Source organism: Pseudopodoces humilis, chromosome 27, assembly GCF_049639895.1.
Source record: "Pseudopodoces humilis isolate 2021_Gansu_Grassland_sample_001 chromosome 27, ASM4963989v1, whole genome shotgun sequence".
In the NCBI taxonomy this organism is placed as follows: domain Eukaryota; kingdom Metazoa; phylum Chordata; class Aves; order Passeriformes; family Paridae; genus Pseudopodoces; species Pseudopodoces humilis.
In genome coordinates, this window is record NC_142226.1 from 4127878 (window position 1) to 4143886 (window position 16009).

Genomic DNA, 16009 nt, shown 5'->3' on the forward strand with positions numbered 1-16009 from the left:
GGCACTTTGGGACAGGGTGGCATTGGCACTTTGGGACAGGTGGCACTGGCACTTTGGGACAGGGTGGCACTGGCACTTTGGGAAGGGTGGCACTGGCACTTTGGGACAGGCTGGCACTGGCACTTTGGGACAGGCTGGCACTGGCACTTTGGGAAGGGTGGCACTGGCACTTTGGGACAGGTGGCACTGGCACTTTGGGACAGGTGGCACTGGCACTTTGGGACAGGGTGGCACTGGCACTTTGGGAGGGGTGGCATTGGCACTTTGGGACAGGCTGGCACTGGCACTTTGGGACAGGGTGGCACTGGCACTTTGGGAAGGGTGGCACTGGCACTTTGGGACAGGGTGGCACTGGCACTTTGGGACAGGGTGGCATTGGCACTTTGGGACAGGTGGCACTGGCACTTTGGGACAGGGTGGCACTGGCACTTTGGGAAGGGTGGCACTGGCACTTTGGGACAGGCTGGCACTGGCACTTTGGGAAGGGTGGCATTGGCACTTTGGGACAGGGTGGCATTGGCACTTTGGGACAGGGTGGCATTGGCACTACCAGGGCAGGGACTGTCTCCTGTGCTGGCACTGCTGCCACACCTCCAGGGCTGTGTCTGTAACCTCTTTTATTCTTTTTCTTCTTCTCTCTCTTCTTCTGTACTTCTGTATTTTTCTTTCCTCCTGGGTTTCTCAGTCCCCTTTGGGCTGAGCTCCTTTGGGATCCTCCCAAAGTGGGGAGTCCCGCTTATCCCAGCTCTCTGGGTTTGAAGGAAACTCCTGAGCTGGTTGGAATCTCATTTCTTGTGTTTATTAGGATGTTATTACAGAACTTGGCAGGTCTCTCCAGACTTTCTGCACAAGTTAATTCACCACAACCTGGCTCATCTTGCTCTGATGGCACAAAGTGCCCCAAACCACGTGGCTGCTTCACTTTTATATCCATTTTTACCCTATTAACTACAGACACGTGTATTGTTCTTATATTTTAACAAATAAGTTTTCTATATCTACTTACATAACTAAAACTGCGACTAACTCTAAACCAATCACTCTTTGTGCTCTCAAAAACTGCAGGATCATGGAGAAGAAGGAGGAAGAAGAGCTAAAAACCACACCTTTCTTCCTCCATCTTTACTCCATGTATTAAACCCCTCTAAAATCTGTATTTTTCATCTCAGTGGCATATTAAACATTTTACTACTTTCTACTTAATTTTCTATAAATCCTGGTTTACCCAGGGATATTTGGAGCCTTTCTGTCGATAGCAAATAGGATTGATACATTTTTGGAGAACAGTGAAATGTCTCTCCATTTCTTGATTCCTACAGTGTCGAGTTCTGGTCACTTATGGCCAGAAAGACATTGAGGGAGCATGGAGCATGTCCAGAGAAGGGAATGGAGCTGGGAAAGGGTCTGGAGAACTCCTGGTGGAGCCTGGAGAAAAGGAGGCTCAGGGGGCTCCCCACAATTCCCTGACAGGAGAGGGCAGCCAGGCTGGCTCTGCTCCCAGGAAGAAACAGCCTCAGCCTGTGCCAGGTTGGATAATAGGGAAAATTTCTGCATGGAAAGGGTGGTCAGGCCTTGGAACTGCCCAGGGAGGTTTGGAGTGCCCATCCCTGGAGGCACCTGAGGTAGGACTTGGAACTTTTGGCAAAAAATATTAAGTTATGCGAGTTGGACTTTGATGATCCTTGGGAGTCGCTTCCAGCTCATGATTCCGTGAGCGTTCCATGTCCCTGCCCTTCTGGAGCACCAGGGTCTTCCTGATCCAGTAGCAGAACCTGAATATTAATTAAATATGAAATTGAGTCCTTTCCCATGTGGAAAATATCTTCAATATCCTGGTCTGTGTTTCCCAGTGCATCCCAGTGACAGGGCTGGTGTCCACTCAAACCCTGATGTGGTTTCTCTGCCCTCCCACTCAATTATTTCAAGCCAGAGTGATCCAGAGCCAACAAAATCCCTTCTTTTCCAGGGATTTATAAGAAGGAAGACGTGCACCTGCTGCTCCAGGTGTACCAGATCATGGGGCCGCTGGAGATCTTTGCCAACAAGTTCCGGAACGACAAATGGGCTCTGGATGGACATGTGAGTGCACAAAATCCCCTGCCCACGGCTGTCCCAGCCCGGATTTCCCTTCCCTGAGCTGAGGGATAATTCCCAGAGCTAGGAGTTGGTTTTTTTGCCCTGGGGTTTGGAATCCATCATCTCCCAGGTAATGCTGGAGGAAAAACCAGTGGGATGCATTCCAGGTGGAGCTGATCTTCCCCAATGGAGCCAACACCTCACCCTCTGCCTGTGTCTGGGAGTTTCCCAAAAGCCCTTTAGGGATCCACTGGAGCTTGGAAAAAAAAGTGGATCTGACTGACCCGTGGCCACTTCTTCCCTCTCCCTCTGGAATCAGCAATGTCCTCTCGATTTATTGCAATCAAGATTTTTTTGGCTGCCCTTCCTTTGAGACAGGAGAATTTTCAGCTGTTGGGTAGTGAAACTCCTCAAAAAATGCCAGGATTTTCTGGGGAATTGTATCAAATCAATGTGCTTGGAAGGGGCTGAGATGAGCTGGGTGTTAAATTCAGGGAAATGTTGGATAAATCCATTGATTTCCGCTCTCCACAGGTCTCATCGGAGTCCTCAAGTGGCACCTTTGTGTACCAGGGTTTCGTGCGTGGCAAAGGCTTCGGGCAGTTTGGCCTCCAGAGACTTGGTAAAATTCCTTTTTCTCTTGATTCCAAAAGCTCCATTTTGGGGGTTTCCAGGCAGGGAATGTTTCTCCAATCCCTGGCTTGAATTTTCTGCACTTCCCGAGTTCTGCTGAACTTGAGGTTTGTGGGAGACAAACAGCACAAAATAAACAGCACAACGATAAAATTTATAATTTGGGAACAAAACGAGGGATAACCAGGCTGCTTTCCAAAGGCAAGGAAAGTTTGGAAGCACAAACAACACCTGGACATGGTTTTTTTTCCAAATTCCCAGATCCCTGCCAAGCCCAAATCCCAACCCCCCCACAGAAAGTGTCTCCACCAGAAGTCACAGCAGCTCTTGGGAGATTAAACCACCCAAAGTTTAAGCTCCTAAATACCTCTTAAAGCGTGGTTTGAGCTCTTTAATCCTTCAGGATTGCTGGGATCTCGTCACCTTTATGGATGCTTGTTAGTGCAGCTTATCAGAGTCTCCTTAAAGCCCAACTTTATGCACCCAAGTGTGGAGATGAAGAACCAGGGACGGGACCACCTTGCTTTGAGATGATTTATTGCTCAAGCAGCCAGATAAGATATCAGACCCAAGGTGTGAGATTTAGAGGAGCAACAAGTCAGCCATGGCTCAAGGAAGACACGAGTTTCCTCTTTGCACAGCAATATATTATATATAAATATGTGTAACATTTTGGCCCAGTAGACAGTGGACACAAGACTTGTTTTCACTTATTAACCTCACACCTTGGCTTAATTTTGCTGCACTGCATCTGTCTCTGAGCCACTAAGCTGGCAGGTCACATACTCACATACCCCTCCACTACAGTTTCTAGATCTCTATAACTCACGCTATTACAGCTTAAACCTCAAACTATTTTACCTAATATAATTTCTTACCTACTTAAGACATAGTCTTAATTACAGGAACGTAAGTTTATAATTTCTCTACCCAATGTCTGTGTACCTTCATCATTACATTAACCCAAGCTCTTTCCAAGGCTGCAGACTGAACCCTTCAGCATCTGTGGAATTTTCCATTTTTCCATTTCCAATATCCAAGATGGATCTTTTTGGCAAAATGAATCAATTTACACCTCTCTTTAAATAGAGATCTAAAAAAAATGGTGAGGTCTATGTTAGGCTGGATCTCCATCCTTGCACATCCATTTTTAAATTCCCTTTTCCAGCACCACTTCACTCTGCTGCTGGTGTCACCTGCACCTCCAGCCAAGCCCTTTTCCCCCAGCAGGGGCTTGGAAATGTGGGAAATGTGTTCCTTTCTGCTGTGTTCCAGACATCAGCATGATGGAAAATGATCCCGAATCCATCGGCCACCACTTTGCATCCAACAGCAGCTCCGTGGCAGCCGCCATCCTTGTGCCTTTCATCGCCCTGATTATTGCAGGGTTTGTGCTTTATCTCTACAAACACAGGTGGGTTTGGGGCAAGAATCCCAAAAGGTGAAAGAAATTCAGAGAAATATCAGAGCTGGGCTTAAAATCCCCCGCTTTTAGGCTGGTTTAAATCGGGGGTGGGATAAAAACAGAGGGTTGGGGAGGTTATTGCGGGGTTTGTGCTTTATCTCTGCAAACACAGGTAGGTTTGGGGCAAGAATTCCAAAAGGTGAAAGAAATTCAGGGATTTGAGAGAAGTATCGGTGAGCTGGGCTTAAAATCAGCTCCTTTTGGGCTGGTTTAATTCAGGAGGTGGGAAAATAAAGCGTGGTGGGGTGAGGGTTTGGGAGAGGAGAGCAGAGAGGATTTTGCTGGCCATTAATGGGATTTGTAGCCACATTCAGGATCATAAAAAGCTAATTTCCCCCCGCCCATGGCTTTGAATGTGGTGTAAACTTGGGTTTGTTCCTGATTATTGGGATCAGAGCAGGTGAGGCCAACAGTGATGTTAGAAAAAGTGTTTTATTGCATAGCCCATCAGTCTCATGGAAGAGTGAGACTACTTAAGATGTTACATTCAACACCATCACCTCAGAAGCCATCTAAATTCTAGTTACAATGTCTTGCATAAACTTTTTAACTAATCAACAAGTTAGACAAAAGCTCACCAGCATCTTCATAAACCAATCACTAATTGTTTCATCTCACACGATTCTGCTGCTGGGCGTCTTTTTTCATCCAGTCATAGAACACTACAGAAACTTACATTGCTATAATTTCTTACTAACTCTTTAACAGGTTGTATGTTAAACTTCAAAATCAATATTACCTTACTTAACATATTTATTCACTTATATAAAGCATACTTTTACTTGCTTAAAGCATGCTTAAAATATATTTCTTCTTAAACTACAAGCTTCTATTCTTCATGTTTGTATAGCTTCATTGTTGTGAAGCTCCAAGCCTTCTCCAAGCTCTCAGGTCAGACTCTGTATCCATCTCTGTCTCTGGGTCTGTGTGCTCAAGGCTTTGAGATCTCTCTGTTCCTGCATCTCCCACACCTGATCAATGCTGCAAATCCCCAGCTGGATTTTTCAGCCCCATCCCCAGGCATTTCCCCTGTCAGTGCCCTCCCTCAGGGCTGTCACCTGTGTGGGTTTTGTCCCTGATCCTGCAGGAGGAGACCCAAAGTCCCATTCAATGGCTACGCTGGCCACGAGAACACCAACGTGAGGGGAACCTTCGAGAACCCCATGTACGACCGGAACCTGCAGCCCTCGGACATCATGGCCGGCGAGGCCGAGTTCACAGTGAGCACGGTGTGCACGGCTGTATAGCGCTGTCCCCACACGGTGAGTGGCACAGGGCCACCCCTGCCATCCCCACTGTCCCCTCGGCATCCTGGGGTCGTGGAGTGTGTGGAGTTGGGAGGGTTCTCATGGGATCATGGAATGTGTGGAGTTGGAAAGGTTCTCTGGGATCCATGGAGTGTGTGGAGTTGGAAAGGTTCCAGTTGGATCATGGAGTGTGTGGAGTTGGAAAGGTTCTCTGGGATCATGGAATGTGTGGAGTTGGAATGGTTCTCTTCGATCATGGAGTGTGTGGAGTTGGAAGGGCTCTCGGGGATCATGGAATGTGTGCAGTTGGAGGGGTTCTCATGGGATCATGGAGTGTGTGGAGTTGTTGGGGGGTTGTAGCTGGAGAGGATTCTCCAGAGGTCTCACTGTCCCATAAATGATGAAAACATCATTTCCCAGAAACTGATGCTTTTTGGGGCCACCTAAAAACAGAGGCCAGACAGAATTCAGGGAATAAAAAGCAGTTCTATTTATTGAAAGGCCTTCAGGGACATTTTGGGCAGACAAAGCCCCCCAGGGGCTGCACCCAAAATGGACCATGGGTCAGGGGTTTCACACTTTTATAAGTTTGGGCCATTTCCATATTGGGGTGAATCTCCCAATTCCAGCTTCAGGTAATGAAGTCATTCACCCCAAGTTTGCTGCCCCCAACTCCCTTTTGTTTCCATCTCTGGGGGCCTGAGGCAGTGAGGTGTCCTTGATTGCCAGGCCTGGAGAGGAATTGCTGTGTCTGACCCAAATGGGAAAGCAGCAGCTCACACTGTGTGTGGAGTTTGGAGTTACACACTAAAGAACTGCAGGGTTACAAACAGATGAAAAACAGAAAAGCTGAGATCCTGAGGCATCAGGAAGGGTTCTTAGAGCTCAGCTGGTTCTGTGGGCAATGAGGCCTTCCCCAAGACAAGGTTGCTCCAAGCCGGCTTTGAAGACTTCCAGCAGCCACAGATTGTCTGGGAATTCCATCCCAGCCCCTCATGGCCCTCACAGGGAGGAATTTCATCCCAATTTCCCATCTAAACCAACTCTTAGCTCTAATGAAGGAGTGGGTCAAAGGGGTCTTGTGGGTCCTGGAATGTCCTTGCAGGGCAAAGAGTTGGACGTGAGGGTTGATAGGACAAAAAGATACAGCCTTAAGAACCAGGGGAGGTTTAGGCTGGAAATCAGGAGGAATTTCTTCCCAATATCCCACTCTCCTTTAGCTCTCATTAGTGAGAGCAGTGGGTCAGAGGAGGCCCAGGATTGCCCAAGGGATCTTGTGGGTCTTGGAATGTCCTGGGCAGAGCCAGGAGTTAGACCCGAGGGGTGACAGGACAAGACAGCCTTAAGCTGCTCCAAGAAGGTTTAGGTTGGAAATCAGGAGGAATTTCATCCCAATATCCCACCCAAACCCACCCTCATTTATCTTTGTGGGAGCAGTGGTCCCAGGAGTGCCCAAAGGATCTTGTGAGTCTTTTGCACAGGGATTCGGAATTTTAAATTCTACTGCAGAGAGAAATGGGATTGGAAAAATGGATCTCTGAGAGGGATCATTCCCTGGGTGACTCCAGATGGGGAATTTTGCACAGGGATCTGGGATTTACGTGTTTCAAGTAATCTAAAGTTCATTGTGGATTGTAGAGCCCTTCCATCTGGAATACTCCAATTTTAGGATAACAAAGCCACTTTTCCAGCATTTCCATGTGTCATAACCAAGTCTTTGCTTTCCCAGATTCCCGGGATCGGTGTCCAGTGGATGATTGTCCCACCTCTCCATCTATCCATCCCCTCCCCACCTCCCTGCTCCCGCCCCTGCCGAGGCTGCGGAGAAGCTGCTGCACCTCCCTGGAATTCCCGAAGGGCTGCTGGATCCACCTGCTCCATCCTGCTGGATCCACCTGCTCCATCCTGCTGGATCCACCTGCTCCATCCTGCTGGATCCACCTGCTCCATCCTGCTGGATCCACCTGCTCCATCCTGCTGGATCCACCTGCTCCATCCTGCTGGATCTCCAAGCCAAAGGTTCTGCTCTGGCTCCGCTGCCGCCTCCCATCCCGCTCCGAGACCTTGGGAAGGCCTGGTGGTGGGAGGCTTTCCCGAGCTGCTCCCAGTGTTCCTGGAAGGAGCTTCCCAAACTTTGGGAAGAGCTTGGGCAACAAAGAAGTCGTGCACAAGGTGCTAGATTGGTGGAAAACACCTGGATTGGACAGGATGAGGATTTGTGTGTCTGGGTTTGGGTTTCTGGGTTAATTTTTGGTTGCGTTTTCTACCCCAGGGCTTGAGCAGAGGAAGGGATTTCAAATGGGAGCTTTTCAAACCTTGGGAAGCTTTCCCCTTCTTTCCTGTGTTTGATTTTCCTTTGGGCATTCCTGGCTGGATTTATGGAAAACACCTGGATGGGACAGGATGAGGATTTTGCTTTTCTGCATTTGGATTTCTGGGTTATTTCTTTGTTGGTTTTTCTAACCCAGGAAGAGTTTTCAACAGGAACCTTCCCAAAACCTGTCTTTGATTTTCCTTTGGGCATTCCTGGCTGGGCTTTTCCTGCCCTGTGTTCCCCCTGATTTGAGCTGGGCCCAAATCCCTGATCAGGAATTCGCTGCCAGACGATTCCAGAAGGAACAGGAATATCCAAAGGGACAAAAATCCTCTCTGAAAAGAACTCAACAGACCCTAATTCCCCCAAAAGCTTCTCAAATCCTTTGCCCTTTTCAGACTGATCCTCCAAAGGACAAAGCAGGAGGAGTTTTAATTCCCATCCTGAGCTGCTCCTGTTACTTCCCAGGGGCACTGAGGTTTCCTGGGATTTTGTGGGAGCAGGGAAGGCAGCCTGACATTTCCCTCCTCTGCATCCTTGTGATCCAGAGTTTGATTGGAGTCATTTTAGGATCAGGGGAGACAGAGGTGCCATTCCCAGGTCACTGAGTCCAGGAGGCTCCAAGAAGGATCAGAATGAACCCACTGGAATGGGGTTTCCATCCATGCTCCAGTTCCAGCATGGATTTTCTCCTCCCTGAAGCTCTGCCTGCTGAAAACCATTGGATAATTTGGGAATTTTTGTTGGTTTATCCTTGATTTTCTGGGTGCAAATACATCAGAGTTTTATTTTTGTTACTCCTGGCTCTCCTCCGGCTCTCCCAGAGGGAGCAGAATTCCCAGCCTGCCAAAAATGCCACCTCAGCTCCCAAAAATCCCACCAAGGTGCCGATTTCTCCCTGGGAAGTGGGAGCCAGAGCCCCGATCCGGTGTGGGCAGGGGTCAGGGAAATGTTCCCACATGGATTTGGGGACACTGGAGTCGGCTGTGCTCCCACCTGGAGAGGATTCCAGGGTAAAATGCCAGCTGGATTGGGATGGTGTCTGTCCTTCCCAGCTCATGGGACACAAATCCCAGTGACACTCCAAGGGAATATTCTCCTTTTCCCTTGTCTCCATCATTCCATCCTGCCGCTGCTGGAACAAGGCTGGGAGAACCCCTTGGAATCCTTGGATCCCACCCTGCCTCCAGCTGGGCTCTCCTGGCCCGTCTCTGGCCTTTCCCAAGCTCAATTATCCCTAAAAAAGCCCCACAGCCCAACCCTGCCCCCTGCTCTGCTCCTGCCCCAACACATCCTGATCCCAGTTCCAGCACCCAAAACTCCCACAATCCTTGGAAGCAGAGCTTGGATCCTTCCAAACTCCCGTCCAGATTCCAGGGAATCCTCTCCTGACTCGTCCAGGTGATGCACATTGGCTTCCCACGCGTGGCTCCCTCTCATTCCATGGGAAAATGAGGAGAATCTCACGTCCAGGAGTTCAAAATAAATCCAAAATATTTAAAACCACCCAGGAAGGGAGAAGGGGGAACTCGACTTCAACGGAATTCGCTGCTTTGGATCCATGAATTCCCTTTTCCTGCTGTTGCCCAGGGAGCCAAGGAAGTGGAAAAAGGGGTTTATCCTATTTTTTTGCAATCTGTGTGGGATCTGCTCCATGCCATTCTCCATCCTTGTGCCCAGAGGACTTGCATATGGTAAAAAACAATATGGAAAAAAATGAAAATAAAAGGGAAAAAAATGGAAAAAAAAAAAAAAAAAAGGGAAAAAAAATGAAGAAAAAGAAAGGGAAAAAATGAGAAAAATTATAAAAAAACACAAAAAAAGCTCAAATCCCTCTTTTGTACAGAGATATATTTTTATTAATTAAAAGTTTGTACAGCTAAAAAATAAATTAAAAAAACAAAATGTAATTTTTTTTTTCATTATCGTAGGGAAAAACAAACAAAAAAAGTAGTAGAAAAAAAAAATCAGCTTTTTTTTGTAAATGTAATAAAGTGTATAAATGGTTTCCATAAAAATGTACATATGGAATCTCTCCATGTCCCTGGCTTGTCTGCAGAATTCCCAGTTAATTTATCTGTCTCTGTATATGAGGCTTTTCCGTGTGTTCCCGGCGTTCCCTGCGGAATTTCAAAGCTATTTTCAATTTTGGACTTCCGAGTAATAAAAAAATCTCGATTTTTGCATTGCTTTTTCTTACAGCCCCCTGGTGCCTTTTTGTCTGGTTGTTTTTTAGGGATTTTTGTTTGTTTGTTTCTTGGGTTTTGGTGTGTGTGTGAATTCCAAAAGGTTGATCCCGGGATTTTCTGGATGCGCACACACCACTCCTGCAGGAATGGATGGAGATTCCCGACTTTTCCAGCTGCTGGGAAGCGCATCCTGGTTTCAGGAAGGGCGATAATTCAGGCAGATTGGATGGATTTGGATGAATGGATTTGGCTTTTCCAGCAGGATTTGATCAGGGATATCCCATGGGAAGGGAGAACAGGATCCTTCCCCTTTCCCAGCCCCCGCATTCCTGCTCCAGGAGCTCAGATTTGCCTTAATGAGGTTTTAGTTCGGAGCCCGACGCCTCCTCTCTCCCCGTGCCTGATGATTGGCAGGAATTAACTTGGGATCAAGGAAATTTGGGATGAAAACGGCCCTGACAGGGTCTTTGATGTCCCGCGACTGCTCCCGTGTGGATTTGATGCTCTCCGGTGCCTTTTATTTGGCTTTTCCTGATTTATCCTTGGATTTATTCCCTCCTTGGATGGGTTGATCCGAAATAAAGGCGGGGAAAAGCGAGCTGAGGTTTTTTGGGATGTTTGGTGTGACTAATTCCTGGCAGGATGAGCCTGGGGCGGAGCCTTCGTTGGGATTTTGGGGCAGCAGAACGGATCCGATGGATTCTGAGGGAGGGATGAGGATCAAGGGGCTTTGGAGTCCGCAGAGCTTCCCAGAGAAACTGGGCCACCCCATCCCGGGAAATGTCCAAGCTTGGAGCTGCCTGGGATAGTGGGAGGTGTCCCTGCCCATGGAACTGGGTGGAATGGGATGATCCTTAAGGTTCCTTCCAACTCAAACCATTCCAGGATTCTTCCTGCTTCCAATTCCCAGGGTTTCCCTCTGTATTTGGGATTTAATCCCTGACCCAGGCTCAGCTTTTGGGTGTTCTCGAGAAGAGAATTCCTCATTTCCCAAACATTTTTTGCTGCCAAATTCCAGCCCTGGAATCTCCTCCAAAACAGGAATTTGGTGCTTTTCCAAAGGTCTCCCAACTCCTCTGCCCGCATTCCCTGGAAGGAATCCCTGAAATCCCCCCCGGCTCCTCTCGCTGATTGAGGAAGAGAGCAGCAGGGAAACTGGGAGAGCTGGAGATCCCACTGGGAATCTTGGGGGAAAAACAGGGCGAGACCAACACTGGGAATCTTCTGGGGAAAAAAAATCAGAGAGAGCAGCAGGGAACTGGGAGAGTGAGCAGGAGGAGCTGGAGCTTCCACTGTGAATCCTTCGGGGAAAAAAACAGGGAGAGACCAGCGAAGCAGGAGCTAGAGCATCCACCGGGAAAAAAAAATCCAGGGAAAGGGAACAGCTGGAAGGAGCTGGAGTATCCACTGGGAATTTTTTGGGGGGAAAATAAACAGGGAGGGACCATCAGGGAAACTGGGAGAGCTGGAGATTCCACCGTGCCGTTTTGGGGGGAATAAAGCTGGAGAGAGCAGCAGAGAAAGGAGGAAAGCGAGCCAGAGCATCCACTGGGAATCTTCCGAGAGAAAAAATCCAGGGAAGGAGCAGCGGGGCAGGAGCTGGAGCATCCAGCGGGCATTTTGGGGGAATAAAACCGGGAAGAGCAGCTGGGAGAGCTGGCAGGAGGAAGCAGAGGGCTCTGGATAAGTTTGCATGGCTAATCAGTCTCGGGCAGCTCTTTCATGAGGCTCCTCACTCATCAACACCTCGGTCAAGGCGCTTTTAGGGCCATTGGAAAGGTCCCGGAATTCCCACAGCCGCACCCAGTGCTCAAACTGCGGCTTCTCCTTCCCCCCTGGATCTCAGAGCCAATCCTAAAGGTGCAGAATTTAATATGGAACATAAACCAGGCGATTTGGGATACAATCAAACATCATAAAGTCACCGCAGGACAAAGTTCCTTACCAGATTCTTGGTTTCTCATTACAGCCCAGCTGAACAAACATAAAATTGACAGACAATTAGTTATTAGCCAATGATTAACCTCTGATTTTAGCAAAGTTTTTCTATCTAATTTTAACGAGGCCTATTTATTTCTTTTAACTAGATTTAACAAGGCTGATTTTTAATTAAGGCCTCAGCTTCTCTAAAATCTTAAATTCTTCTGAGCTTATGTCTCACAGAAACCTGATGGAGCATATAGAGAGGTCCAGGATATGAGAGCTGGCAATAGGACAGTAGAGAATTTGTATCCTGTACTGGCAAAAGAGTATTAATGCTAGAAATAATCTCGTTTGCTCTTTCAGATTTAAGGGATGAATGAAGCCAGCCAAAAGATATTTGTTTTTGAATAAGAAAATTCTAAAGGCAGATGAAGGACCCAGCTCATTCACTCTGTGCTGTCTCAAAGAGCCAAGAATTCCCTCAGCATATTCAGGAACACCATGGAAAGGATCTGGAGTCCTGGGAAGCCCCAAAGGGAGAGGGACAGTTGCTACACTGTGATGTTCTAACAACCAAACCCACGAGGCGCGTGTGGACTGGACCGTAAGCCTCCTAAAATTTTTGGGTCTGGGGGAGTATGGAGTAGCCCAAAAGAAAGCCCAATGGTAAAACAGTTACTTATATAGTTACAGGGCTATGAAGTGAATGTCAGACAGAAAAACTGGGGCAAGACTGTAGAGAACATTCTAACAGAAGGTGGGCACTATATTTTAATAAAGGCCTGTCTGCACAAACCAGCCTTTGGTATAAGTGGTGGTATTAAGGGCTAATGTCCTTGAAACTCTCCTGCAAGAGAGAGAATAAAGCAAAACCATGTCCTTGTGTATGAGAGAAAGAATGTAAAACTGTGGATTGGCCAATAGTAACTTGCTTAGCCCGCAGACCCTGGCAAACCCTATAAAAGTGTGCTAAAGATAGAAATAAACGACGTTCACTTTTACTTCTGTGAAGACTCGTGGATAGCCTGAGCAGCTTTTCAATACAAGACCACAAGGAAGCAATGTGCCAAACCCTAAAAGCTCAGACAGAGAAGGAACTAAGAACATTTCCCAGCATGATGTGGTGGTGCAGGCACAGCCATGAGCCCCTGGACAATTTCCATTTCAAGAGGAAAGAGAACAAACCTCTCCAAGTTCCTGATGGCAGCCTGTCAGCGGCCTTTGGAGTCCCAAGGGCAGCCCGAGCTCCAGGAGTGTCGCTGTAGGACACGCAATGACTCACACAGACACGGCTCCCCTGTGACAGGGAAAAACTGGTTTTATTCTTCCAACTTCAGTATTTATAGATTCTGGGCAATGACCAGGGATTGGATAGTCAGGTTAGCACCTTCCCAATCACACTGGTCGTGCGAGACGTCCATCAAAGGACGTGTATCAGAAAGAATGAATACATATCTATGTTTACAGTCACTGTCCTGGGAAAGTTCTTAGAAATTATGTCAAGATCGAAAAACTGAGTTTTCAGAGTGACATAGGTGGGGACGGCTTGGGTCCGGGAGAAATCCTTCTCCAGTCGTAATTTTCAGAGGCAGAAGCTCATTGTCATCATGGTCCCCTGGACACGAACAGCGGCTCTTTCCCAGGGGAAAGAAAACTCCCCCCAGCACAAGTTCCTGCTGTCAGTTTGTCAGAGGCCTTTGGCATTCAGAGAACCACCCGAGTTCCAGCTGGGGATGGTTTGGGACCAGGAGACTCCTGCTGCTTTCTTAATTCTCAGAGGCAGAAACCCACTCGCCACCACGGGCCCCAGGACGCGAACAGCGGCTCTTTTCCAAGAGAAAGAACATTTCCCCCAGCACAAATTCCTGCTGTCAGTTTGTCAGAGGTGTTTGGCACTTCAAGAGCAGCCCGAGTTCTAGGTGGGGGTGATTTGGGTCCAGGAGAAATCCTGTTCCTTTCCTAATTTTCAGAGGCAGAAACCCGCTGGCCGCCACGGGCCCCTGAATACAAACGGCGACCCTTTTCCATGTTAAACAAAATTCACACCCCCAGTTCCTGATGTCATTTTCTCCGAGGTGTTTGGCACTCCAAGGGCAGCCCGAGTTCTCAGTGAGGGCAGCTTGGGTCCAGGAGGAATAAAAATAAAAGGAATAAAAATAAAAGGAATAAAAATCAGGAATTTTGTAGCACCTCCAATAACGAGCTCTGTCCTCAGCTGCTCATTTACGTATTTAAGCCCTTGTTTAATATTCTAATTAGCGGTTAATCAGCTTTCAAGAGAAAACAAATGGTGATTAGCTCATCTTCACCTCCTCCAGGTGATTTGGGCTCATCCATGCAGCAGCCCTGGGAAACTTTCCTGGTGTACCTGAATTATTCATGGCCAGGGGAATGTCACCGGGATGGGATTTCGGGATGGTCCCCGTGGGTGACCGTGGATAACCGAGGGGGACACGGTGCCTTTTGGGATAAAAAACGTCCTTTAGATGAGATTTTGGGAAAACAAATTCCTCCTTGGGAGGGTGGGAAGGGGCTGGGATGGATTTCCCAGGGAAACTGGCTGCCGCATTCCTGGAAGTGTCCAAGGCCAGGTTGGAACAAGCTGGGATACGGGAGGGTGTCCCTGCTCATTTCATTTAATTATTCCGGACTATCGTTTATCCCAAGTCTTCCTTTCCTCTTTATCTGCAGCTTTCCAAGGAGCTGGGGAGCAAAGGAAAGCTCTTGTGGGTGATCTCAAGTCTTGAGGAAGAATTGGTGCAATCCCAAAGTTCCCTTTCCCAAAGATTCCCAAAGAATCCTTTATTCCCTTTCCCTTCTTCCCTTTTGCTTTTCCCATCCCACAGAAGGCAGGCAGGACACTGGACTCTGCCCATCCGTATTCCCAGGAATTTTGTGGCTGCAATAGCAGATTGTTAAAGCCTTTAGAATAATTTGGAAAGGTTCCACCTGGTTTTGCTTGGAAACGAAGCCATACCTGGCCGTGGTTTGGATATCTGGGTGCAGGGATCAGCTGAGGTGTGCTGGCTCCCAGGAGAATCCACGAGGGACGAGCAGGTGGGAGAGAGAGCCAGGAGCTCCAGAAAGTCACTTTTCAGAATTTTAATTAATTCCTGATTGTTTTAGTCTTCCCAGACGCCGGCTTTGCCAGGCTCTGGATTCCCAGCTGCCGGAGCCTCCTGGGATGCACAGGATGGATCAGGAAGGTCAAAGCTCTCTCACCACTGCTCTCTGAACTTTCTGGGAAGCTCTGCTGGCTCTGGAAGCAGAGGGATCAGCTGGAGCAGCATCCCTGGATGTGCTGGAGCTCATCCCATCCCTGCCTGGGCTGTGCCGAGGGCAGGGCTGAGGAGGCCCGAGTGTTCCTGGATCCTCCTGGATGCCCAGGATGCCCCACAGGTACAGCCGAGCTTTTGCAGGGGCTGTCCTGGGAAGGCTTTTCCCTTCCAGCCCTCAGTCCCACCTGGAAGCGGCTGTTCCCTGCTCCAGGACCAAAATTCAGCTCCCGGCCCCTTCCAGCCCTCGTTCCCTTCTCCCAGCCCCTTCCAGAGCTTCTGTGTCCATCCTAAAAGTGGGAAGAGGTCAAAGGAAGGGAATTCTCCCTTTTTTCCCCCAGAGAGAAGCTGGGAGCTCAGCCCAGTCCCGGGGGGTGCTCCAGCCCTTTCCAGAAGGAAAACCGCGATTATCGGGAATATCCCAGGCTGGCAGAGCGAATTCCACAGGCTGGCGGCTCCCTCTCCTGGGCAAAAGAGGCAGGAAGGGCTGGGATGTGCCCCAGATGTGCGGCACAGCTGGAGCAGGATTCCCCGGAGGGCTTGGACAACCGGAATTCCTCAGGAATTCAACTGGAATTCCAGGGAAAAGGATCGGGATTAATCTCCCCGGAAAGGGAGGCTCAGCCAAGCTGTTCCTTCCCCTCTTCCAACAGGGATTTGGGACCGGGTTGGATGTTTTCCAGCTGTTCCATCTCCACACTTGGGTTTCAATCTCTCTGGAATGGCATCCAAGCTGCTTCCTTATGGGATGAAGCAACTTCAACCCTCAAAAGTTTGCACCCCCCCCATGGCTTTGCTTTGATCCAGAGAAATCCAAACATCATTCCATTTATTAAGAATCCAGCTTGGTTTTATTGTCCATTTTTTCCAAAAGTTGGTGTTTTCCT

The 16009-nt window shown here is 48.4% G+C and overlaps 1 protein-coding gene across 5 annotated transcripts in view; it reads left to right on the forward strand.

Annotated features, from left to right (window-relative positions):
- Nucleotides 1-9844, forward strand: part of CSMD2 (CUB and Sushi multiple domains 2) — a 294243-nt gene extending 284399 nt beyond the window's left edge. For all 5 annotated transcript variants that reach the window (XM_088067354.1, XM_088067353.1, XM_088067355.1 and 2 more), the window contains 5 exons: nucleotides 1967-2079; nucleotides 2611-2698; nucleotides 3985-4123; nucleotides 5262-5436; nucleotides 7151-9844. In XM_088067354.1, the coding sequence (XP_087923480.1) occupies nucleotides 1967-2079; nucleotides 2611-2698; nucleotides 3985-4123; nucleotides 5262-5421 (500 nt within the window). In that variant the 3' untranslated portion in view covers nucleotides 5422-5436; nucleotides 7151-9844. The remainder of the gene's footprint in view (nucleotides 1-1966; nucleotides 2080-2610; nucleotides 2699-3984; nucleotides 4124-5261; nucleotides 5437-7150) is intronic.
- Nucleotides 9845-16009: the final 6165 nt, after the last annotated feature.